This window comes from Oncorhynchus tshawytscha, linkage group LG10 (assembly GCF_018296145.1).
Source record: "Oncorhynchus tshawytscha isolate Ot180627B linkage group LG10, Otsh_v2.0, whole genome shotgun sequence".
NCBI lineage: Eukaryota > Metazoa > Chordata > Actinopteri > Salmoniformes > Salmonidae > Oncorhynchus > Oncorhynchus tshawytscha.
In genome coordinates, this window is record NC_056438.1 from 5,886,158 (window position 1) to 5,911,157 (window position 25,000).

The 25,000-nt window shown below is 45.6% G+C and overlaps 1 protein-coding gene across 1 annotated transcript in view; it reads left to right on the top strand.

Annotated features, from left to right (window-relative positions):
- dysf (dysferlin, limb girdle muscular dystrophy 2B (autosomal recessive)) overlaps positions 1 to 25,000 on the top strand; it is a 198,377-nt gene that overhangs the window by 16,807 nt on the left and 156,570 nt on the right. The window contains 3 exon segments of the mRNA XM_042328089.1: positions 15,011 to 15,066; positions 15,237 to 15,328; positions 23,654 to 23,759. Of these exon segments, the coding sequence (XP_042184023.1) occupies positions 15,011 to 15,066; positions 15,237 to 15,328; positions 23,654 to 23,759 (254 nt within the window).

The window sequence follows — 25,000 nt, forward strand, 5'->3', positions numbered from 1 at the left end:
GGTGGCCTCTCTCTCTCTTACTCTCTCTCTTGTTCTCTCGCCCAATCCCCCCTCCTCTCTCCCTGACACACACACACACACACACACTGCTCGTGTTGTCTCTGCCCTAAATGTCACACATTCCTGGGGGGGAAAAAATATGTTTTTATAAAGCTTTGTATTATTATATGCTTCTAACGAAGTGTGTGAGATAAAATAAATAAGCATGTGTGTGTTGTATTTACAATGGTGTGTGTGTGTCTTGTGGTTGTGTTTGTGTGGCAACAGGTCACAAATCTTGTGCTGTGATGGTGTGTGTGTGTGTAGATATGGGTGTGTTTTGTGTGTGTGTGTGTTGTGTGTTCTTGTGTGTGATCTGTGTAATCTGTGGTGAAATGTGTGTGTGTAATATGTGTCATTCATTGAACAAGAAGTTAGGAAGTGCAGCTGTTTTCACCTCAGTGTGCACATAGCCTGTCTTCTCTTGAGAGCCAGGTCTGCCTACGGTGCTTATGCATACAACACTCTTGTTCTACGCCCAGACACCGGTCCATGACAAAAAAAAAAAATGCTGCATCATGACTCTGATCTGTCACACATTCCTGGGGCGAAACCCAGTTTTTACCACGGTGTGTTCGATCATAGCCAGACCCATACAGCGACATGATTCTACGATGCTGTTGTTATGATGTTCACAACTAGTGGTGTAGCCTGGTCATGTCGAATAGTAGAAACCTAAAGAGTGGCTTGTTTTCTGTTTTCATGTCTAAATTGCTATGTCTGGTTGAGACTAGGTGGTGCTGTCTGGTTGAGACTAGGTGGTGCTGTCTGGTTGAGACTAGGTGGTGCTGTCTGGTTGAGACTAGGTGGTGCTGTCTGGTTGAGACTGTGTGTGTCTGTGACTGTGGTGCTGTCTGGTTGAGACTGTAGTGGTGCTGTGTGCTGTCTGTTGAGTGTGTGGTGATGTGAGGTTGTGTGAGACTAGGTGGTGCTGTGGTGCTGTCTGGTTGAGACTGTAGGTGGTGATGTAAAAAAAAAAAAAAATGGTTGTCTGGTTGAGACTAGGTGGTGCTGTCTGGTTGAGACTAGGTGGTGCTGTGGTGCTGTCTGGTTGAGACTGTAGGTGGTGCTGTGAGGCTGTCTGGTTGAGACTAGGTGGTGCTGTGGTGCTGTCTGGTTGAGACTGTAGGTGATGGTTGAGATGTGAGGCTGTCTGGTTGAGACTGTAGGTGGTGCTGTGGTGCTGTCTGGTTGAGACTGTAGGTGGTGCTGTGGTGCTGTCTGGTTGAGACTGTAGGTGGTGATGTGAGGCTGTCTGGTTGAGACTAGGTGGTGCTGTGGTGCTGTCTGGTTGAGACTAGGTGGTGCTGTGGTGCTGTCTGGTTGAGACTAGGTGATGCTGTGGTGCTGTCTGGTTGAGACTAGGTGGTGCTGTGGTGCTGTCTGGTTGAGACTGTAGGGGGCGCTGTCTGGTTGAGACTGTAGGGGGCGCTGTCTGGTGAGACTGTCTGGTTGAGACTAGGGGCGCTGTCTGATTGAGACTGTAGGTGGCGCTGTGTGGTTGAGACTAGGTGGCGCTGTCTGGTTGAGACTGTAGGGGGGGGGCGCTGTCTGGAGACTAGGTGGGGGGCGCTGTCTGGTTGAGACTGTAGGGGGCGCTGTCTGGTTGATGCTGTAGGGGCGCTGTCTGTTGAGACTGTAGGTGGCGCTGTCTGGTTGAGACTGTAGGGGGCGCTGTCTGGTTGAGACTGTCTGGTTGAGACTGTAGGGGGCGCTGTCTGATTGAGATTGTAGGGGCGCTGTCTGATTGAGATTGTAGGGGGCGCTGTCTGGTTGATACTGTAGGGGGCGCTGTCTGGTTGAGACTGTAGGGGTGCTGTCTGGTTGAGACTGTGAGACTGGGGCGCTGTCTGGTTGAGACTGTAGGGGGCGCTGTCTGGTTGAGACTGTAGGGGCGCTGTCTGGTTGAGACTGTAGGTGGCGCTGTCTGGTTGAGACTGTAGGTGGCGCTGTCTGGTTGAGACTAGGTGGCGCTGTCTGGTTGAGACTAGGTGGCGCTGTCTGGTTGAGACTGTAGGGGGCGCTGTCTGGTTGAGACTGTAGGGGGCGCTGTCTGGTTGAGACTAGGGGCGCTGTCTGGTTGAGACTAGGGGGCTTTGTCTGGTTGAGACTGTAGGGGCGCTGTCTGGTTGAGACTGTAGGGGGCGCTGTCTGGTTGAGACTGTAGGGGGCGCTGTCTGGTTGAGACTGTAGGGGGCGCTGTCTGGTTGAGACTGTAGGGGGCGCTGTCTGGTTGAGACTGTAGGGGGCGCTGTCTGGTTGAGACTGTAGGGGGCGCTGTCTGGTTGAGACTGTAGGGGCGCTGTCTGATTGAGACTGTAGGGGCGCTGTCTGGTTGAGACTGTAGTTGGCGCTGTCTGGTTGAGACTGTAGGGGTGCTGTCTGGTTGAGATTGTAGTTGGCGCCGTCTGGTTGAGACTGTAGGGGGCGCTGTCTGGTTGAGACTGTAGGGGGCGCTGTCTGGTTGAGACTGTAGTGGGCGCTGTCTGGTTGAGACTGTAGGGGGCGTTGTCTGGTTGAGACTGTAGGGGGCGCTGTCTGGTTGAGACTGTAGGTGGCGCTGTCTGGTTGAGACTGTAGGGGTGCTGTCTGGTTGAGACTGTAGTGGGCGCTGTCTGGTTGAGACTGTAGGGGCGCTGTCTGGTTGAGACTGTAGGGGCGCTGTCTGGTTGAGACTAGGTGGCGCTGTCTGGTTGTGACTGTAGGGGGCACTGTCTGTTTGAGACTGTAGGGGCGCTGTCTGGTTGAGACTGTAGGGGGCGCTGTCTGGTTGAGACTGTAGGGGGTGCTGTCTGATTGAGACTGTAGGGGCGCTGTCTGGTTGAGACTAGGGGGCTCTGTCTGGTTGAGACTAGGTGGCGCCGTCTGGTTGAGACTGTAGGTGGCGTGTTTTGGTTGAGACTGTAGGGGAGCTGTCTGGTTGAGACTGTAGGGGCGCTGTCTGGTTGAGGCTGTAGGTGGCGGGTTGTGGTTGAGACTGTAGGGGAGCTGTCTGGTTGAGACTGTAGGGGGCACTGTCTGGTTGAGGCTGTCTGGTTGAGACTGTAGGGGGCGCTGTCTGGTTGAGACTGTCTGGTTGATACTGTAGGAGGTGCTGTTTTGCTGTCTGGTTGAGACTAGGTGGTTCTGTCTGGTTGAGACTGTAGGGGGCGCTGTCTGGTTTAGACTGTAGGGGGCGCTGTCTGGTTGAGGCTGTAGGTGGCGCGTTCTGGTTGAGACTGTAGGGGGAGCTGTCTTGTTGAGACTGTAGGGGGCACTGTCTGGTTGAGGCTGTCTGGTTGAGACTCTCTGGTTGATACTGTAGGAGGTGCTGTTTTGCTGTCTGGTTGAGACTAGGTGGTTCTGTCTGGTTGATGCTGTAGGGGGCGCTGTCTGGTTGAGACTATAGGGGGTGCTGTCTGGTTGAGACTGTAGGGGGCGCTGTCTGGTTGAGACTGTCTGGTTGAGACTGTAGGGGGCGCTGTCTGATTGAGACTGTAGGGGGCACTGTCTGGTTGAGACTGTAGGGGGCGATGTCTGGTTGAGACTGTAGGGGGCACTGGCTGGTTGAGACTGTAGGGGGCACTGTCTGATTGAGACTGTAGGGGGCGCTGTCTGATTGAGACTGTAGGGGGCGCTGCCTGGTTGAGACTGTCTGGTTGAGTGTTTCAGAGACTGTGTGTGTTGCTACTATGCGTGTGTGTCACACTGCTTTGTATGAGTCAGGAATCGCCCAGCTGTCTTCTGACCTGATCTGGGAAGTGGAATAGGAAGATACAGTTGTGAATGTTCCTTAATTTATTATTTATTTACACTGGGGATATATGGTCTGTGTTGTTATTGTCATTGTGTGCTCTTTTGGTATAACTTTTTACATGTCTATGCTAACTATATATCTCTTCGTTTTTCTTAGGGTATTGTCTGGCTGATCCTAGATCTGTGTTCGCTCATCCTCTAAACATGCTGAACTAAACATCCCTTCTGATCAATGTCCAAATCCAGCTGTTTCTGGGAGACACAGAGACACAGAGAGAGAGAGACACAGAGAGAGAGAGACACAGAGAGAGAGAGACACAGAGAGAGAGAGACACAGAGAGAGAGAGACACAGAGAGAGAGACAGAGAGAGAGAGACACAGAGAGAGAGAGACACAGAGAGAGAGAGACACAGAGAGAGAGACAGAGAGAGAGAGAGAGACAGGGAGAGGGAGAGAGAGCAGGAAATGTTGAGATTTCCTTTGTGTGATGCTGGGGCTGGGGGGGGGGGTATTCATTCCTACGAGTGTGTGTGTCCCTGCTCGCTGGCGTTCTGTGTGTTTGGGACAGTGAAAAGGAGATATCTTGAGACACCGGGTAGGAAAGGCAGTGGAAGACTCTTTAGCGTTGAACGGAAGCTCTACACTTGGGACTTGGTGCCTAAGTACCACACACACACCTTCATATACACATTACGGAGACGGTGTGTGTGTGAGAGAGATGTCAAGACGTTCTCCTCACCTGGGAGAGCAGTAACAGTTTGGTTATCCCCCCGGGGGGGGTTTCACTGTGCGATTGTCACTGGTGATCGTTGCTTGGGTCATCACCGTCGCCGGGTGCGTTGCTAGGTGTGTTGCCACGGCGGCACCATGTTGAGGTGTGTTATCCAACGGGCCAGCAATCTGCGGGAGAAGGATGGTCGCCTTAGTGACCCTCTGTGTGGCGTCATCTTCAGAGGTAATGGGGTCAGGGGTCAGGGGTTAGAGGTGAACGGGTGTAAGAGGTACAGTTAGATATTTTCTTCCTTGTAGTTAATTGATTGATTGATAAATGTCACTGATTGGTCAGAAATTCCACTCACCTGGTGTCCCAGATCAGACCCTGGCTAGATGGTATATCATGTAGGGTTGATTTCAGAAAACGAACAGTGCTTTGGTAGCAATGTCAACCTTGGGTTACCTCAGAGAAACCTCTATGCTTTATGGGAAAAGGTTGAAGAAAAAGGAGGTGTTTTCATTGGTCAGGGGGTTTTCCTCGTTATCATTATGGACATTTCTGTTTTCTCCGTTGATTCACTATTAGCTAATAATGTAAACGATGAAGAGAATTGATACATTACCACAAGATGTGTTATTACATTACTTTAAGACACATTATTGATTACTTTAAGACACATGATTGATTATGTTAAGACACATGATTGATTATGTTAAGACACATGATTGATTATGTTAAGACACATGATTGATTATGTTAAACATGATTGATTATGTTAAGGCACATGATTGATTATGTTAAGGCACATGATTGATTATGTTAAGGCACATGATTGATTATGTTAAGACACATGATTGATTATGTTAAGACACATGATTGATTATGTTAAGACACATGATTGATTATGTTAAGGCACATGATTGATTATGTTAAGACACATGATTGATTATGTTAAGGCACATGATTGATTATGTTAAGACACATGATTGATTATGTTAAGACACATGATTGATTATGTTAAGGCACATGATTGATTATGTTAGGCTCTTCTTTATCAATGAAAACATATCAATGTAAATTTAACTTGTAAGAAATAACAATAATTCTTATCATATTATGTTATGAATGAAACATGATTTCATTATGAACGATAAGGTATTACATTATAATTATTATTGTCATATTATGTTATGAATGAAACATGACTTCATTTTGAACGATAAGGTATTACATTATAATTATTATTGTCGTATTATGTTATGAATGAAACATGACTTCATTTTGAACGATAAGGTATTACATTATAATTATTATTGTCATATTATGTTATGAATGAAACATGACTTCATTTTGAACGACATTATAATAGGTGAGTACATTATCTTGTATTTTTCCATCACCTTTAATGTGGTAATGTCTGTCTGACTAACATGGGAGGTTAACTGCTCTTACTTCCTCTCTTTGTTCCATCCATTTCCTGTTCCTGGTGCCATCAGACTGACATGTGGGTCCTAGTTCCCATGGCAACGTGGCACCGTACCACAAGGTGACAGAAACATGGAGTTGGTGTGACATGTTTCAGACCGTTTCTATAAATCAAAGTTATTTTGAGTCACTCTGGATCAGAGCGTCTGACATTGCTGGTACCCTGTTACATTCTTCTCAGTGTAGCTCAGAAAACTATTATGGACTTAATAGAGTTAGGACAGTTGTTGTACCCTGGTTCATTGCTCTAATGTCTCTCTCTGACTAACATGGGAGGTTCTGCTCTCTTCTCTCTCTCTGTTCCATCCATTTCTCTGTTCCTGGTGCCATCAGACTGACTCTGTCTCCTAGTTCTCTGGCAACGTGGCACTTTACCACAAGGCCAAGTTTTCTCTCTCTGACAGAAACATCTCTCTGTCATGTTTCTCTGACCTTTCTATAAATCAAAGTTATTTTGTCACTCTGGATCTCTCTGCATTGCTGGTACCCTGTTACATTCTTCTCAGTGTAGCTCAGAAAACTTTCTGTCTTAATAGAGTTAGGACAGTTGTTGTCCCTGGTCCCAGCTCTCTCTCTCTCTCTCTCTCTCTCTCTCTCTCTCTGTCTCTCTCTCTCTGCTCTCTCTCTCTCTGTCTCTCTCTCTCTGCTCTCTCTCTCTCTCTGCTCTCTCTCTCTGCTCTCTCTCTCTCTGTCTCTCTCTCCCAGCTCTCTCTCTCTCTGCTCTCTCTCTCTCTGTCTCTCTCTCTCTGCTCTCTCTCTCTCTGTCTCTCTCTCTCTCTCCCAGCTCTCTCTCTCTCTCTCTCTCTCTCTCCCAGCTCCTCTCTCTCTCTCTCTCTCTCGCTCTGTGTCTTGCTGTCTGTCTCTGTCTCTCTGTCTCTCTGTTTCTCTCACTCTCTCTGTCTGTCTCTGTCTCTCTGTGTCTCTCTCTCTCTCTGTGTCTCTGTTTCTCTGTCTCTCTGTCTCTCTCTCTCTCTCCCAGCTCTCTCTCTCTCTCTCGCTCTGTGTCTCGCTGTCTGTCTCTGTCTCTCTGTCTCTCTGTTTCTCTCACTCTCTCTGTCTGTCTCTGTCTCTCTGTGTCTCTCTCTCTCTCTGTGTCTCTGTTTCTCTGTCTCGATCTCTCTGTGTCTCTCTCTCTGTGTCTCTCTGTCTCGCTCTCTCTCTGTCTCTCTGTGTGTCTCTCTCTCTGTCTCTGTCTCGCTCTCTCTGTCTCTCTGTCTCGCTCTCTCTCTCTCAGCAAGACTTGACCCTGTCGAATCGCAACAACTTCAGGAATTCAGCAACGTAAATAAACACGCTTTCTTTTTAGGGTGCGTCCTGAATGGCACCCTATTCCCTATATAGTGCCCTACTTTAGACCAAGGCTGGCACCCTATTCCCTATATAGTGCCCTACTTTAGATCAGGGCTGGCACCCTATTCCCTATATAGTGCACTACTTTAGACCAGGGCTGGTACACTATTCCCTACATAGTGCACTACTATAGACCGGATCCCTATTCCCTATATAGTGCACTACTTTAGACCAGAGCCCTATTCCCTATATAGTGCACTACTTTAGAACAAAGCCCTATTCCCTATATAGTGCACTACTTTAGACCAGAGCCCTATTCCCTATACAGTGCCTTGCGAAAGTATTCGGCCCCCTTGAACTTTGCGACCTTTTGCCACATTTCAGGCTTCAAACATAAAGATATAAAACTGTATTTTTTTGTGAAGAATCAACAACAAGTGGGACACAATCATGAAGTGGAACGACATTTATTGGATATTTCAAACTTTTTTAACAAATCAAAAACTAAAAAATTGGGCGTGCAAAATTATTCAGCCCCCTTAAGTTAATACTTTGTAGCGCCACCTTTTGCTGTGATTACAGCTGTAAGTCGCTTGGGGTATGTCTCTATCAGTTTTGCACATTGAGAGACTGACATTTTTTCCCCATTCCTCCTTGCAAAACAGCTCGAGCTCAGTGAGGTTGGATGGAGAGCATTTGTGAACAGCAGTTTTCAGTTCTTTCCACAGATTCTCGATTGGATTCAGGTCTGGACTTTGACTTGGCCATTCTAACACCTGGATATGTTTATTTTTGAACCATTCCATTGTAGATTTTGCTTTATGTTTTGGATCATTGTCTTGTTGGAAGACAAATCTCCGTCCCAGTCTCAGGTCTTTTGCAGACTCCATCAGGTTTTCTTCCAGAATGGTCCTGTATTTGGCTCCATCCATCTTCCCATCAATTTTAACCATCTTCCCTGTCCCTGCTGATGAAAAGCAGGCCCAAACCATGATGCTGCCACCACCATGTTTGACAGTGGGGATGGGGTGTTCAGGGTGATGAGCTGTGTTGCTTTTACGCCAAACATAACATTTTGCATTGTTGCCAAAAAGTTCCATTTGGGTTTCATCTGACCAGAGCACCTTCTTCCACATGTTTGGTGTGTCTCCCAGGTGGCTTGTGGCAAACTTTAAACAACACTTTTTATGGATATCTTTAAGAAATGGCTTTCTTCTTGCCACTCTTCCATAAAGGCCAGATTTGTGCAATATACGACTGATTGTTGTCCTATGGACAGAGTCTCCCACCTCAGAGGCTGTGGCACTCTGCCAGACCGAGGCTGTGGCACTCTGCCAGACCCCGAGGCTGTGGCACTCTGCCAGACCCCGAGGCTGTGGCACTCTGCCAGACCCCGAGGCACTCTGCCAGACCCGAGGCTGTGGCTCTCTGCCAGACCGAGGCTGTGGCACTCTGCCAGACCGAGGCTGTGGCACTCTGCCAGACCCCGAGGCTGTGGCACTCTGCCAGACCCCGAGGCTGTGGCACTCTGCCAGACACCGAGGCTGTGGCACTCTGCCAGACACCGAGGCTGTGGCACTCTGCCAGACACCGAGGCTGTGGCACTCTGCCAGACCCCGAGGCTGTGGCACTCTGCCAGACCGAGGCTGTGGCACTCTGCCAGACCACTCACTCAAAGAGCTCTTATGAGCCCCTCCTTTAGAGTAGAATCCTCAAAACAGGTTCTAAATACTGTTGACATCTAGTGGAAGCCTTGGGAAGTGAAACATAACTAATACCACCCTGTGTCTTCAATGGGGGCTGAGTTGAAAAACTACAAACCTCAAATTTCCCACTTCCTGGTTTGATTTTTTCTCAGGTTTTTGCCATATGAGTTCTGTTCTCACAGACATCATTCAAACAGTTTTAGAAACTTCAGAGTGTTTTCTATCCTATACTAATAACAATATCCATATATTAGCATCTGGGACAGAGTAGGGGGAAGTTCACTCTGGGCACGCTATTCATCCAAAGGTGAAAATGCTGCCCCCTATCCCAAAAAGGTTAACACACAGATCTCGTTAACGGGATCAAAATCATCAACATTCGGTATCGCTGGAGCACGCCATCAAATGACAAAATCGTAATATTAAACATTCATGAACATACAAGAGTCCGTCATCATTTAAAAGCTTAATTTGTTAATTCAGCCGCTTTGTCAGATTTCAAAAAGTCTTTACGGCGAAAGCATACAATTATCTGAGGACAGCGCTCCACACACAAAAGCATTAAAAACATTTTCCAAACTAGCAGAGGCGTCACAAAAGTCAGAAATAACGATAAAACAAATCACTTTCCTTTGAAGATCTTCCTCTGTTTGCAATCCCAAGGGTCCCAGCTACACAACAAAAAGTTGTTTTGTTCTATAAAGTCCTTCTTTATATCCCCAAAAAGTCAGTTTAGTCATCCAAACAAGTCTAACAACGTTTCTAATCAATCCTCAGGCACCCTAATATGTAAATAAACATCAAATTTAAGACGGAAAATAGTATGTTCAATACCGGAGATAAATAACGAAGTGCGCCTTCATCCACGCACTCCACAAGACTACAGTCCAAATGAGAGCCACCTTGAAAAACTACAAATTCCAGCTCATTTTTCAAAAAACAAGCCTGAAACCCTTTCTAAAGACTGTTGACATCTAGTGGAAGCCCTAGGAACTGCAATCTGGGAGGATTTTCTTTGATTTTCCCATAAACAAGCATTTGAATGAGCAGTCACCTCAAAAATAAATATTCCGGATGGATTTTCCTCGGGTTTTCACCTACAATATCAGTTCTGAAATACTCACATGTTAATAGTGGTAGAAACTTCAGAGTGTTTTCTATCCAATGGTACCAATTATATGCATATCCGAGCTTCTGGGCCTGAGTAACAGGCCGTTTACTTTGGGCACGTCACTTATCTGAACAACCGAACACTGCCCTTTAGCCCTAAGAGGTTTTAAGTAGTACTTTCAAATATTTTTACTTAAGTACTTTACACCACTTTATATAACTGTGTCTATATAACTGTGTCTATATAACTGTGTCTATATAACTGTCTCTATATAACTGTGTCTATATAACTGTGTCTATATAACTGTGTGCATTCATGGGAATGGTGAGACAGATCTCCAAACCCAAGAGAGAAGAGATGTTTCCCCCAATTCTCTCTCCATAGCTAGCTGGTTAGTCAGAGCAGTGAGGCAGTTCTGTAATTACGGTGTCTGATGTCTATAAATGGCCTTGATATCTGATGCTGATACTGCAGAGGAGGTAAAACACACAGAGGGAAAGAGGGAGATAAATAGGGAGGGAGGGAGAGAGAGTTGTTCTGAGAGCTCTATTCTCTTGTTGCTGAGAGACAGAAAGAGAGAAGGGGGAGTTTGTGGTGCCAACCTGAGGATCTGTCAGGACGAAGTGGAGAGAGGGGAGGGGTGAGGAGGGAAGGGAGGGGTGAGGAGCGAAGAGAGGGTGAAGAGAGAGAGGGGTGAAAGAGGTTCAGGAGAGAGGTGCGGAGAGAGGGGTGAGGAGAGAGGTGAGACAGGGTCAGGAGAGAGGAGAGAGGAGGGTCAGGAGAGAGGAGAGAGGTGGGTCAGGAGAGAGGAGAGACAGGGTCAGGAGAGAAGAGAGAGGTGAGACAGGGTCAGGAGAGAGGGAGAGATGAGACAGTGTCAGGAGAGAGAGGAGAGAGGTGAGACAGGGTCAGGAGAGAGGTGGGAGAGAGGTGAGACAGGGTCAGGGAGAGAGAGAGGTGAGAGGTGAGAGAGGAGAGAGGTGAGACAGGGTCAGGAGGAGAGAGAGGGAGAGAGGAGAGAGGTGAGACAGGGTCAGGAGAAAGGAGAGAGAGAGAGAGTGAGACAGGGACAGGAGAGAGGAGAGAGGTGAGACAGGGTCAGGAGAGAGGAGAGAGGAGAGAGGTGAGACAGGGTCAGGAGAGAGGAGAGAGGTGAGAGGCGAGACAGGGTCAGGAGAGAGGTGAGACAGGGTGAGGGAGTCTAAGGAGAGGAAATCCTCAGATCCTGTTTTTGAAGTCTTGGTGTTCCACACCTCAATAACTTATCCCCATCATTACAGTCTGTCTGTGTCATTGCCTTCCCATAGCTCTCCTTTAGGCTTTGTTTGTGTGTGTGTGTGTGTGTGTGTGTGTGTGAGAGGCTATTTTAAGACAGAAATTTCCAAGTCAGGCACCATTCATTCAGAACCAGGAAGTGAGCATTGCGTCACTTCCTGTTGGTGAGATATCATTCCATCAAAAGCTGCCCACTTTCCTGGGAATTATGGTGTGTGTATTTTAAGGATAGGCTTCGGGATGCAAGCGTAGACACACACACACACACACACACACACACACACACACACACACACACACACACACACACACACACACACCAGCCCCGCTCTCTTTCCTCCAAAGGGTGGAGGTGTTTTTAAAAGAACACTATACAGGAATCGAACCCTGTAACACGATATCAAAACTAGTCCCTCATGTCTGATAAAGAGGAAGTGCTTTAGGACTCTGACCACCAGACAACAGTGATAGTCCCACCTCTTCATGTGGAAACTAAGAAGTGGGACTATGGGACATATTTCAGCAGTGGCTGTGGCTGAAATGGTTGAATCCTCAAATTTGAAAGGCCCACCACTGGCGGTCAGTACCGGGAGGAGTATTTATTTTTTCAGGCCTTATTTCTATTACAGCATATTGGATAACTGTCATTCATATTCCATTCACCCAGTTCAATGTGACAGTGACAGGTTTAGGTTACTGTCATTCATATTCACCCAGTTCAATGTAACAGTGACAGGTTTAGGTTACTGTCATTCATATTCACCCAGTTCAATGTAACAGTGACAGGTTTAGGTTACTGTCATTCATATTCCATTCACCCAGTTCAATGTAACAGTGACAGGTTTAGGTTACTGTCATTCATATTCCATTCACCCAGTTCAATGTAACAGTGGTACATCATTGTGGAGAGGTTGGAGTCTGTGGACAGGTGTCTTTTATACAGGTAACGAGTTCAAACAGGTGCAGTTAATACAGGTAATGAGTGGAGAACAGGAGGGATTCTTAAAGAAAAACTAACAGGTCTGTGAGAGCCGGAATTCTTACTGGTTGGTAGGTGATCAAATATTTATGTCATGCAATAAAATGCTAATGAATTACTTAAAAATCATACAATGTGATTTTCTGGATTTTTGTTTTAGATTCCGTCTTGCACAGTTGAAGTGTACCTATGATAAAAATTACAGACCTCTACACGCTTTGTAAGTAGGAAAACCTGCAAAATCGGCAGTGTATCAAATACTTGTTGCCCCCACTGTTTATACAGGGGGAACCGGTACAGAGTCAATGTGGAGGCTATATACAGGGGTACCGGTACAGAGTCAATGTGGAGGCTATATACAGGGGGTACCGGTACAGAGTCAATGTGGAGGCTATATACAGGGGGTACCGGTACAGAGTCAATGTGGAGGCTATATACAGGGGGTACCGGTACAGAGTCAATGTGGAGGCTATATACAGGGTATTACGGTACAGAGTCAATGTGGAGGCTATATACAGGGGGTACCGGTACAGAGTCAATGTGGAGGCTATATACAGGGTGTTACGGAACAGAGTCAATGTGGAGGCTATATACAGGGGGTACCGGTACAGAGTCCATGTGCGGGGGCACCGGTTAGTTGAGGTAACTGAGATAATATCTACATGTAGTTAGAGGTAAAGTGACTATGCATAGATTATAAACAGAGTAGCAGCAGCGTAAAAGAGGTCTGGGTAGCCCTTTGATTTGCTGTTCAGGAGTGTTATGGCTTGGGGGTAGAAGCTGTTAAGGAGCCTTCTGGACCTAGAATTGGCGCTCCGGTACCACTTGTCATGCGATAGCAGAGAGAACAGTCTTTGACTCGGGTGGCTGGAGTCTTTGACAATTTTTAAAGCCTTTCTCTGACACCGCCTGGTATAGAGGTCCTGGGTGGCAGCAAGCTTAGCCCCAGTGATGTACTGGGCCATACACACTACTCTCTGTAGTGCCTTGCGGTCGGAGGCCGAACAGGTGCCATACCAGGCGGGATGCTCTCGTTCTCGGTCCTCCTTTTCCTTTAATCGACAATCATCTCCTTTGTCTTGATCACGTTGAGGCAGAGGTTGTTGTCTTGGCACCACATGGCCAGGTCTCTGACCTCCCTATAGAGTGTCTCGTTGTGGTTGGTGATCAGGCCTTGAAATTAGTAAAACCAAAAAGCTTACCTTGATTCGGAGGAGTTCCAGGGTTGTGTTGGATAGTCATAGCCAGCTAGCTAACATAGCATCCCTCTGTTTGAGCCAGGTGTTTGAATAGGCTAATTTAGCTAGCTAACATAGCATTCCTCTGTTTGAGCCAGGTGTTTGAATAGGCTAATTTAGCTAGCTAACATAGCATCCCTCTGTTTGAGCCAGGTGTTTGAATAGGCTAATCTAGCTAGCTAACATAGCATTCCTCTGTTTGAGCCAGGTGTTTGAATAGGCTAATCTAGCTAGCTAACATAGCATTCCTCTGTTTGAGCCAGGTGTTTGAATAGGCTAATCTAGCTAGCTAACATAGCATTCCTCTGTTTGAGCCAGGTGTTTGAATAGGCTAATCTAGCTAGCTAACATAGCATTCCTCTGTTTGAGCCAGGTGTTTGAATAGGCTAATCTAGCTAGCTAACATAGCATTCCTCTGTTTGAGCCAGGTGTTTGAATAGGCTAATCTAGCTAGCTAACATAGCATTCCTCTGTTTGAGCCAGGTGTTTGAATAGGCTAATCTAGCTAGCTGTTTGAGCAGGGTGTTTGAGTAGGCTAAACCAGCTAGCTACATTTTCTAGCAAAATAAGTGAAACTGAAAGTTTAAAAAAATGACAATCTGGTCTTGCTTCTTCATATGTAAAGAAATTAATTTGTTTAAAACTGTTCAACTATTTTTTTTCCCTCTCTTTGAGTCAATTACTTAGCACATTTTATGCACTGCGGCGCTAGCTAGCTATAGCTTATGCTTTCAGTACTAGATTCATTCTCTGATCCTTTGATTGGATGGACAACACGTCAGTTCATGCTGCAATTATTTGGTAAAATGTGTTTTATCTAAAAGGATAACTTTTTAAATGTTTCACAATTTGTATTTTTATGAAATTCACTGAGGAGGATGCTCCTTCACTTCCTCCTCTGAGGAGCCTCCGTGTGTGTGTGTGTGTGTGTGTGTGTGTGTACAGTACCAGTCAAAGTATATTTTGATTTGGTTCCTACATGATTCCATATGTGCTATTTCATTGTTTTGATGTCTTCACTTTTATTCTTCAATGTAGAAAATAGAAAAAAGAAAAACCCTAGAATGAGTAGGTGTTCTAGAACTTTCGACTGGTTCTGAATCTCTGGGTGTTCTCTCTGTACCAAAGTTGAGATAGTGTTCTGTGATAAGATAACCTCCATCCATCTCCCTGTTGGCATTTCTTTGGTCTGTCACTCTGACCTCCTCCTGTTTCTACTTCCTGCTTCCTGTTTGAATGTTGATTGACAGGAAGTCACCGCTCAGAACCTCTATGTTACAGGAAGTACTGCTTTGTCCAACACGATTACTACCTAGCCAAGTCTCTGCAAGGACCACTCACTGATAACGCTAGCAGATGCACTTTGTGATGTTTTGCGTTTCTGTTTAAAAATAATTATATATTTTCTAATTCTTCTTCTCTCCTCTTGTTTTCCAGGATCGAAAAAGAAGACAAAAGTCATCAAGAATAACATAAACCCTGTCTGGAATGAGGTGTGTATTTAAGAAATAAGGCCCGAGGAGGTGTGGTATATGGCCTGATAATGACGGCTTTCAGCCAATTAGCATTTCAGGGCTCGAACCACCTGGTTTATAATATACAGCAGTGAGAATACTCTAATATACTGTAGTCTATCAGTAATAATTCATTTGTCTGTCGTCAGGGTTTTGAGTGGGACCTGAAGGGAATACCTCTGGATTCAGGAGCTGAGCTTCATTTGGTGGTCAAGGATCACGAGAAGATGGGGAGGAACAGGTACATATAGGGTTTGTGTGTGTTTGTTTCAGTGTGTGTTTGAGCTTCATGTTTTGAAGATGGGAAGGAACAGTACAGCGGGAATGATTTCTAGGTACAGTAAGTTCCGGAAAGTACCTGGGGAAGCTGCTAACCTTTTTAATGAGGTAATTGGTAGTCCGGGGTGTCAGTCTGTTTCGGATCTCTTGCCAGCTCTTTACCAAAAACATGTTTAGCTTGACAATGACAGCACGTTGGAGAGAGTCCACGCAGATCTGGGACCAAGCTAGGTCATAGTGTTTTCTAGATAAATACACTGTATTCCGGAAATGATTCAGAACCCTTGACGTTTTACACATTTTGTTTTACGTTACAGCCTTATTCTAAAATGGATTCAATATTTTTTTCCCCTCATCAATCTACACACAATACCCCATAATGACATCACAATACCCCATAATGACATCACAATACCCCATAATGACATCACAATACCCCATAATGACATCACAATACCCCATAATGATGAAGCAAAAAACAGGTTTTTAGAAATGTTTGCAAATGTATTAAAAATAAAAAACAAAATACCTTATTTACATAAGAATTCTGACCCTTTGCTATGAGACTCAATATTGAGCTCAGATGCCTTCTGTTTCCATTGATCATCCTTGAGATGTTTCTACAACTTGATTGGAGTCCACCTGTGGTAAATTCATTTGATTGGACATGATTTGGAAAGGCACACACCTGTCTCTATAAGGTCCCACAGTGCATGTCAGAGCAAAAACCAAGCCATGAGGTTGAAGGAATTGTCCCTAGAGCTCCGAGAGGGGATTGTGTTGAGGCACAGATCTGGGGAAGGGTATAAAAAAATATATGCAGCATTGAAGGTCCCCAAGAACACAGTGGCCTCCATCATTCTTAAATGGAAGACGTTTGGAACCACCAAGACTCTTCCTTGAGCTGGCCGCCCAGTCAAACTGAGCAATTGGGAGGTGACCAAGAACCTGATGGTCACTCTGACAGAGCTCCAGAGTTCCTCTGTGGAGATGGGAGAACCTTCCACAAGGACAACCATCTCTGCAGCGCTTCACCAATCAGGCCTTTGGTAGAGTTGCCAGATGGAAGCCACTCCTCAGTAAAAGGCACATGACAGCCCGCTTGGAGTGCCTGCTGAGAAACAAGATTCTCTGGTCTAATGAAACCAAGATTGAACTCTTTGGCCTGAATGCCAAGTGTCACATCTGGAGGAAACCTGGCACCATCCCTACAGTGAAGCATGGTGGTGGCAGCGTCATGCTGTGGGGATGTTGTTCAGCGGCAGGGACTGGGAGACTAGTGAAGCATGGTGGCGGCAGCGTCATGCTGTGGGGATGTTGTTCAGGGACTGGGAGACTAGTGAAGCATGGTGGCGGCAGCGTCATGCTGTGGGGATGTTGTTCAGCGGCAGGGACTGGGAGACTAGTCAGGATCAGACTGGGGTGAAGTTTCACCTTCCAACAGGATAAAGGCCCTAAGCACACAGTCAAGGCAATGCCGGAGGGGCTTCGGGACAAGTCCTTCAATGACCCAGCCAGAGCCCAGACTTGAACCCAATTGAACATCTCTGGAGAGACCTGAAAATAGCAGCACAGCGACGCTCCCCATCCAACCTGACAGAGGTGTAGAGGATTTGCTGAGAAGAATGGGAGAAACTCCCAAATACAGGTGTGACGAGCTTGTAGCCTCATACCCATGAAGACTTAAAAAAAAACATTTTAGAATAAGCCTGTAACGTAACAAAATGTGGAAAATGTCAAGGGTTCTGAATACTTTCCGAATGCCCTGTATATCACCACTTCACATAATACAAATCCTTCCTTAGTTCCCAGAATAGACAGCACTTGGAAAGTGTCCTCAGGTCCCAGAATAGACAGCATCAGGAAAGTGTCCTCAGGTCCCAGAATAGACAGCACTTGGAAAGTGTCCTCAGTTCCCAGAAAGGACAGCATCAGGAAAGTGTCCTCAGGTCCCAGAATAGACAGCACTTGGAAAGTGTCCTCAGGTCCCAGAAAGGACAGCATCAGGAAAGTGTCCTCAGGTCCCAGAATAGACAGCATCAGGAAAGTGTCCTCAGGTCCCAGAATAGACAGCACTTGGAAAGTGTCCTCAGGTCCCAGAATAGACAGCATCAGGAAAGTGTCCTCAGGTCCCAGAATAGACAGCATCAGGAAAGTGTCCTCAGTTCCCAGAATAGACAGCATCAGGAAAGTGTCCTCAGTTCCCAGAATAGACAGCATCAGGAAAGTGTCCTCAGTTCCCAGAAAGGACAGCATCAGGAAAGTGTCCTCAGTTCCCAGAAAGGACAGCATCAGGAAAGTGTCCTCAGTTCCCAGAAAGGACAGCATCAGGAAAGTGTCCTCAGTTCCCAGAATAGACAGCACTTGGAAAGTGTCCTCAGGTCCCAGAAAGGACAGCATCAGGAAAGTGTCCTCAGGTCCCAGAATAGACAGCACTTGGAAAGTGTCCTCAGGTCCCAGAATAGACAGCATCAGGAAAGTGTCCTCAGGTCCCAGAATGGACAGCATCAGGAAAGTGTCCTCAGGTCCCAGAATAGACAGCATCAGGAAAGTGTCCTCAGGTCCCAGAATAGACAGCATCAGGAAAGTGTCCTCAGGTCCCAGAATAGACAGCACTTGGAAAGTGTCCTCAGGTCCCAGAATAGACAGCATCAGGAAACTGTCCTCAGTTCCCAGAATAGACAGCACTTGGAAAGTGTCCTCAGGTCCCAGAATAGACAGCATCAGGAAAGTGTCCTCAGTTCCCAGAATAGACAGCACTTGGAAAGTGTCCTCAGTTCCCAGAAAGGACAGCATCAGGAAAGTGTCCTTAGTTCCCAGAATAGACAGCATCAGGAAAGAGTCCTCAGGTCCCAGAATAGACAGCACTTGGAAAGTGTCCTCAGTTCCCAGAAAGGACAGCATCAGGAAAGTGTCCTCAGGTCCCAGAATAGACAGCACTTGGAAAGTGTCCTCAGGTCCCAGAAAGGACAGCATCAGGAAAGTGTCCTCAGGTCCCAGAATAGACAGCACTTGGAAAGTGTCCTCAGGTCCCAGAATAGACAGCATCAGGAAAGTGTCCTCAGGTCCCAGAATAGACAGCACTTGGAAAGTGTCCTCAGTTCCCAGAAAGGACAGCATCAGGAAAGTGTCCTCAGGTCCCAGAATAGACAGCACTTGGAAAGTGTCCTCAGGTCCCAGAAAGGACAGCATCAGGAAAGTGTCCTCAGGTCCCAGAATAGACAGCATCAGGAAAGTGTCCTCAGGTCCCAGAATAGACAGCACTTGGAAAGTGTCCTCAGGTCCCAGAATAGACAGCATCAGGAAAGTGTCCTCAGGTCCCAGAATAGACAGCATCAGGAAAGTGTCCTCAGGTCCCAGAAAGGACAGCATCAGGAAAGTGTCCTCAGGTCCCAGAATAGACAGCATCAGGAAAGTGTCCTCAGTTCCCAGAAAGGACAGCATCAGGAAAGTGTCCTCAGTTCCCAGAATAGACAGCACTTGGAAAGTGTCCTCAGTTCCCAGAAAGGACAGCATCAGGAAAGTGTCCTCAGTTCCCAGAAAGGACAGCATCAGGAAAGTGTCCTCAGTTCCCAGAATAGACAGCACTTGGAAAGTGTCCTCAGGTCCCAGAAAGGACAGCATCAGGAAAGTGTCCTCAGGTCCCAGAATAGACAGCACTTGGAAAGTGTCCTCAGGTCCCAGAATAGACAGCATCAGGAAAGTGTCCTCAGGTCCCAGAATAGACAGCATCAGGAAAGTGTCCTCAGGTCCCAGAATAGACAGCATCAGGAAAGTGTCCTCAGGTCCCAGAATAGACAGCACTTGGAAAGTGTCCTCAGTTCCCAGAATAGACAGCATCAGGAAAGTGTCCTCAGGTCCCAGAATAGACAGCATCAGGAAAGTGTCCTCAGTTCCCAGAAAGGCCAGCATCAGGAAAGTGTCCTCAGTTCCCAGAAAGGACAGCATCAGGAAAGTGTCCTCAGTTCCCAGAAAGGACAGCATCAGGAAAGTGTCCTCAGTTCCCAGAAAGGACAGCATCAGGAAAGTGTCCTCAGGTCCCAGAATAGACAGCATCAGGAAAGTGTCCTCAGGTCCCAGAATAGACAGCATCAGGAAAGTGTCCTCAGGTCCCAGAATAGACAGCATCAGGAAAGTGTCCTCAGTTCCCAGAAAGGACAGCATCAGGAAAGTGTCCTCAGTTCCCAGAAAGGACAGCATCAGGAAAGTGTCCTCAGTTCCCAGAATAGACAGCGTTGGGAAAGTGTGTGTGAGTTGGGAAGTTATCGTTAGCTTTCATAGTTGTTTGATCATTCCTCCTGATAACAGCAGGAAAACACATAAGGAATGCTCCATTGTGATATTGGACAGAAGGGAGGATTGACCGGTCTATTCTACTCAAAGACAGGGTTTGGGGGGGAGTTGGTCTCTCTGAGGAACTTCCCTTCGGACGTTTTTTTTTGACGGACAAGCTGAGAGAATTCCAAAGAGGGACTGATCTGTTTGGTGTGGCAGATGACCGTAGGAGTGTTCAATACATTATGAACAGATTTGAGACCACGCTAGTGACCACGATACAATGTATGACTAAGCTACATGTAATTGTCACTGACCAGGTTCGAACCCAGGATCTCTTGCTGCAAGGCTGGGTCAGTCCGCTGAGCTAAAGCTTTATGCTTTTAGGCCCAAGATGTTTTTACCATCATTTTTACCCAGGATGGTAAAAACGATTAGTTTGTAGATCAGAATGAAGTTTGGGCTGCGGAATCTACGGAATGTGGCCTTGTTATCAGGGGGCGATGCAGCCAGAGAGAGGGAGGAGTCACGTAAACATGGGACTTCCTGTTTACTCGCCATGGTAACACTTCCTGATCTGTACGGTGGCTCTGCCAATAGCAGTTAAGATGCCTTCGTGGGTAACGTTGTGCTTGATTCCTTCAAAGATCTGACGGTGCTGGATAGGTGTCCGCAATGTAGTATTAATGCCATATTGCTGACGTTTATTCAGTCCTCTTGATCTATAAACACTTCGAGGGTTTTGGTTGAAGTAGGTAACAGAGCCATGGTATCAACTTCTCTATGCCCCATATTGTTGATGTTGTTGTTGTTTTATTGAACAACCTGTAACCTGTTTACTGCTCATTAATGAACATGTTCTCTAAGGAAATTGCCAATGATGGAACACTCCCAGAATGCATTGTTTTTGTTCGAATCCCCAGGTGTACCGTTAGAATGTCGATCGTGTTCCAATCACTCGTCAGGTTTCCATTGTCTCCCCTGGAACATTCTGGCAGTGTTAGTATCGTCTCCATATAACAAGACAATGCTTGTTAATAGCTCCTGAATAGCTGATTAGCTTCCCTGCTGCCTTAAGGTTTTGAACAATAGGGCACAAGTCAACATAGGTCTTAAGGAGTCTAGTAAATAGTGCCCAGCTCTGTTCAAGGACAGGTTGGAATTACACCAGGCATGAGAGAATGTATGGAGCATTCTAGCATTCTCACATTCTAGCATTCTCAGATTCTAGCATTCTCACATTCTAGCATTCTCACATTCTAGCAATCTAGTATTCTCACATTCCAACATTCTAGAATTCTAACATTCTAGCATTCCAGCATTCTCACATTCTAACATTCTAGCATTCTAGCACCTCAGCATTCTAGCATTCTCACGTTCTAGCATTCTAGCATTCTCACATTCTATTATTCTAACATTCTAGGATACTCACATTCTAGAATTCAAAGCATTCTAACATTCTAGCATTCTCACATTCTAACATTCTATTATTCTCACATTCTCACATTCTAACATTCCAGCATTCTAACATTCTAGCATTCTAGCCTCACATTCTAGCATTCTCACATTCTAGCATTCTCACATTCTAGCATTCTCACATTCCAGCATTCTAGCATTCTCACGATCTAGCATTCTAGCATTCTCACAATCTATTTTTCTAGCATTCTAGGATTCACACATTCTAGAATTCTAGCATTCTAACATTCTAACATTATAGCCTTCTAAAATTCTAACAATATAGCATTCTCACATTCTAGCATTCTCACATTCCAGCATTCTAACAATCTAGCATTCTCACATTCTAGCCTTCTCACATTCTAGCATTCTAACAATCTAGCATTCTCACATTCTAGCCTTCTCACATTCTAACATTATGCGTTCTAACATTCTAACAATATAGCATACTAGCATTCTAGCATTCACAAATTCTAGCATTCAGCATTCTCACATTCTCACATTCTAGCATTCTCACACTCTAACATTCTAGCATTCTCAAATTCGACCATTCTCGCATTCCAGCATTCTAACATTCTAGCAGTCTAACATTCTAGCATTTTAACATTCTAGCATTCTAGCATTCTCACATTCTAGCATTCTAACATTCTAGCATGTTAACATTCTAGCATTCTAGCATTCTAAAATTCTAGCATGTTAACATTCTAGCATGTTAACATTCTAGCATTCTCACATTCTAGAATTCTAGCATTCTAGCATTCTCACATTCTAGCATGCTAACATTCTAGCATACTAGCATTCTAACATTATAGCATGCTAACATTTTAGCATTCTTACATTCTCACATTCTAGCATGCTAACATTCTAACATATTAGCATTCTAACATTCTAACAATCTAGCATTCTCACAATCTAGCAATGTAGCATTCTCACATTCTAGCACTCTAGCATTCACACATTCTAGCGTTCTCACATTCTAGCATTCCAACATTCTAGCATTCTAACATTCTAGCATTCTAGCATGCTAACATTCTAGGATTCTAGCATGCTAAGATTCTAGCATTCCAGCATGCTAACATTCGAGCATTCTAACATTCTAACATTCTAGTATTCCAACAATCTAACATTCTAGCATTCTAACATTCACACATTCTAGTATAATCACATTTTAGCATTATAACATTTTAACATTATAGCGTTTTAACGTTCTAACATTCTCACATTCTAGCATTCTAACATTCTAGCATTCTCACATTCTAACATTCTAGCATTCTCACATTCTAGCATCCTAGCATGCTAACATTCTAGCATTGCTAAAATTCTAGCAATCCAACATTCTAGCATTCTAGCATTCCAACATTCTAGCATTCCAACATTCTCACATTCTCACATTCTAGCATTCTAGAATTCTCACATTCTAGCATTCAAATATTCTAGCATTCTAACAAGCTAGCATTCTAACAATCTAGCATTCTAGCATCCTAGAATTGTAGCATTCTAAAATTCTAGCATTCTAGCATTCCAACATTCTAGCGTTCTAACATTCTCACATTCTCACATTCTAGCATTCTAACATTCTCACATTCTAGCATTCTAACATTCTCACATCCGAACATTCTAGCATTCTAACATTCTAGCATTCTCACATCTGAACATTCTAGCATTCGAACATCCGAACACTCTAGCATTCCAACATTCTAGCATTCCAACATTCTAGCATTCCAACATTCTAACTTTCTATCATTCTAGCATCCTAGCGTTGTAGCATTCTAGCATTCTCACATTCTAGCATTCTAACATTCTAGCGTGCTAACATTCTAACATTCTAGCGTGCTAACATTCTAGCATTCTAAAATTCTAGCATTCTAACATTGTAGCATTCTAACATTCTAACTTTCTAGCATTCTAACATTGTAGCATTCTAACATTCTAACTTTCTAGCATTCTAACATTGTAGCATTCTAACATTCTAACTTTCTAGCATTCTAACATTGTAGCATTCTAACATTCTAACTTTCTAGCATTCTAACATTCTTAGTGCATTAGCATTGCTTTACTGTCTCCATTTCACTGGCCAGTAGGATCGCTAATGGCTATTGAATAACTGAGTAGCTGAATAGACAGCTGCCCTCTGGGATTTCCAGCGAGCCTCTCTATGGTTCAATATTCTCACAGTAGCTGGAAACTGTGGTTACAGATGAGAGAGGGCAGACGGATGGCTGACGTAATGTTTCCCATACTGTCCTCAGCTGTGTCTGTGTGACTACAGGTGAGACAGGGAGATGTCTGTATGGGAAACATTACGTCAGCCATGTGAGAATTTTAGAATGTGAGTGATAGAATGCTAGAATCTTCGGATGTGAGAATGTTAGATTGCTAGAATGTGAGAATGCTAGAATGTTAGAATGCTAGAATTTTTCGAATGTGAGAATGCTAGATTGTTAGAACGTCAGAATGCTATAATGTCAGACTGTCTGACTCATATCCTGTATTCTACTGCTCTGCCTTCCCTCTTCCACTCCTCCTGTCTGTCTGTGTTTCTTCTCTCTGTTTCTAGGTTCCTGGGGGAGAGTCGAGTGGCTCTCAGGGACATCCTCAACTCCTCTAACCTGGCTGCTAGCTTCACTGTGTCTCTACTGGATACCAAGAGGAACAATACTGGGGTGAGTCACACACACACACTGTTGCACGCACACAGTCACACACACACACTGTTGCACGCACGCAGTCACACACACACACTGTTGCACGCACGCAGTCACACACACACTGTTGCACGCACACAGTCACACACACACACTGTTGCACGCACGCAGTCACACACACACACTGTTGCACGCACGCAGTCACACACGCAGTCTCACACACAGTCTCACACACACATACAGTCTCACACACACATGCAGTCTCACACACACATGCAGTCTCACACACACACACGCGGTCTCTCACACGCACACGCAATCTCACACGCACACGCAATCTCACACGCACACGCAGTCTCACACACACACACACACACACACACACACACACACACACGCAGTCACACGCACACGCAGTCACACACACGCAGTCACACACACGCAGTCACACACACACACGCAGTCACACACACACAAGCAGTCACACACACACGCAGTCACACACACACACGCAGTCACACACACACACGCAGTCACACACACGCAGTCACACACACACGCAGTCACACACACACACACACGCAGTCACACACGCAGTCACACACACACACACACACACACAGTCACACACGCAGTCACACACGCAGTCACACACAAACACACATTTTGCTGCACCTGAATACACGACTAATAACATTTGATATGACCTCTTGTTGTTCTAATGTTCTCACGCAGTCACACACACACACACACACACACACAGTCTCACACACAGTCACACACAGTCACACACACAGTCTCTCTCACACACACACACACACACACACACACAGTCTCACACACACACACAGTCTCACACACACACACAGTCACACACAGTCACACACAGTCACACACACACGCAGTCACACACACACACACACAGTCTCACACACAGTCACACACAGTCACACACACACACACAGTCACACACACAGTCTCACACACACACACACACACACACACACACACACACACACACACACACACACACACACACACACACACACACACACACACACACACACACAGTCACACACACACACAGTCACACACACACACACAGTCTCACACACACACACACACACACACACACACACACACACAGTCTCACACACACACACACACACACACACACACACACACACACACACACACACACACACACACACACACACACACACACACACACACACACACACACACACACACACACACAC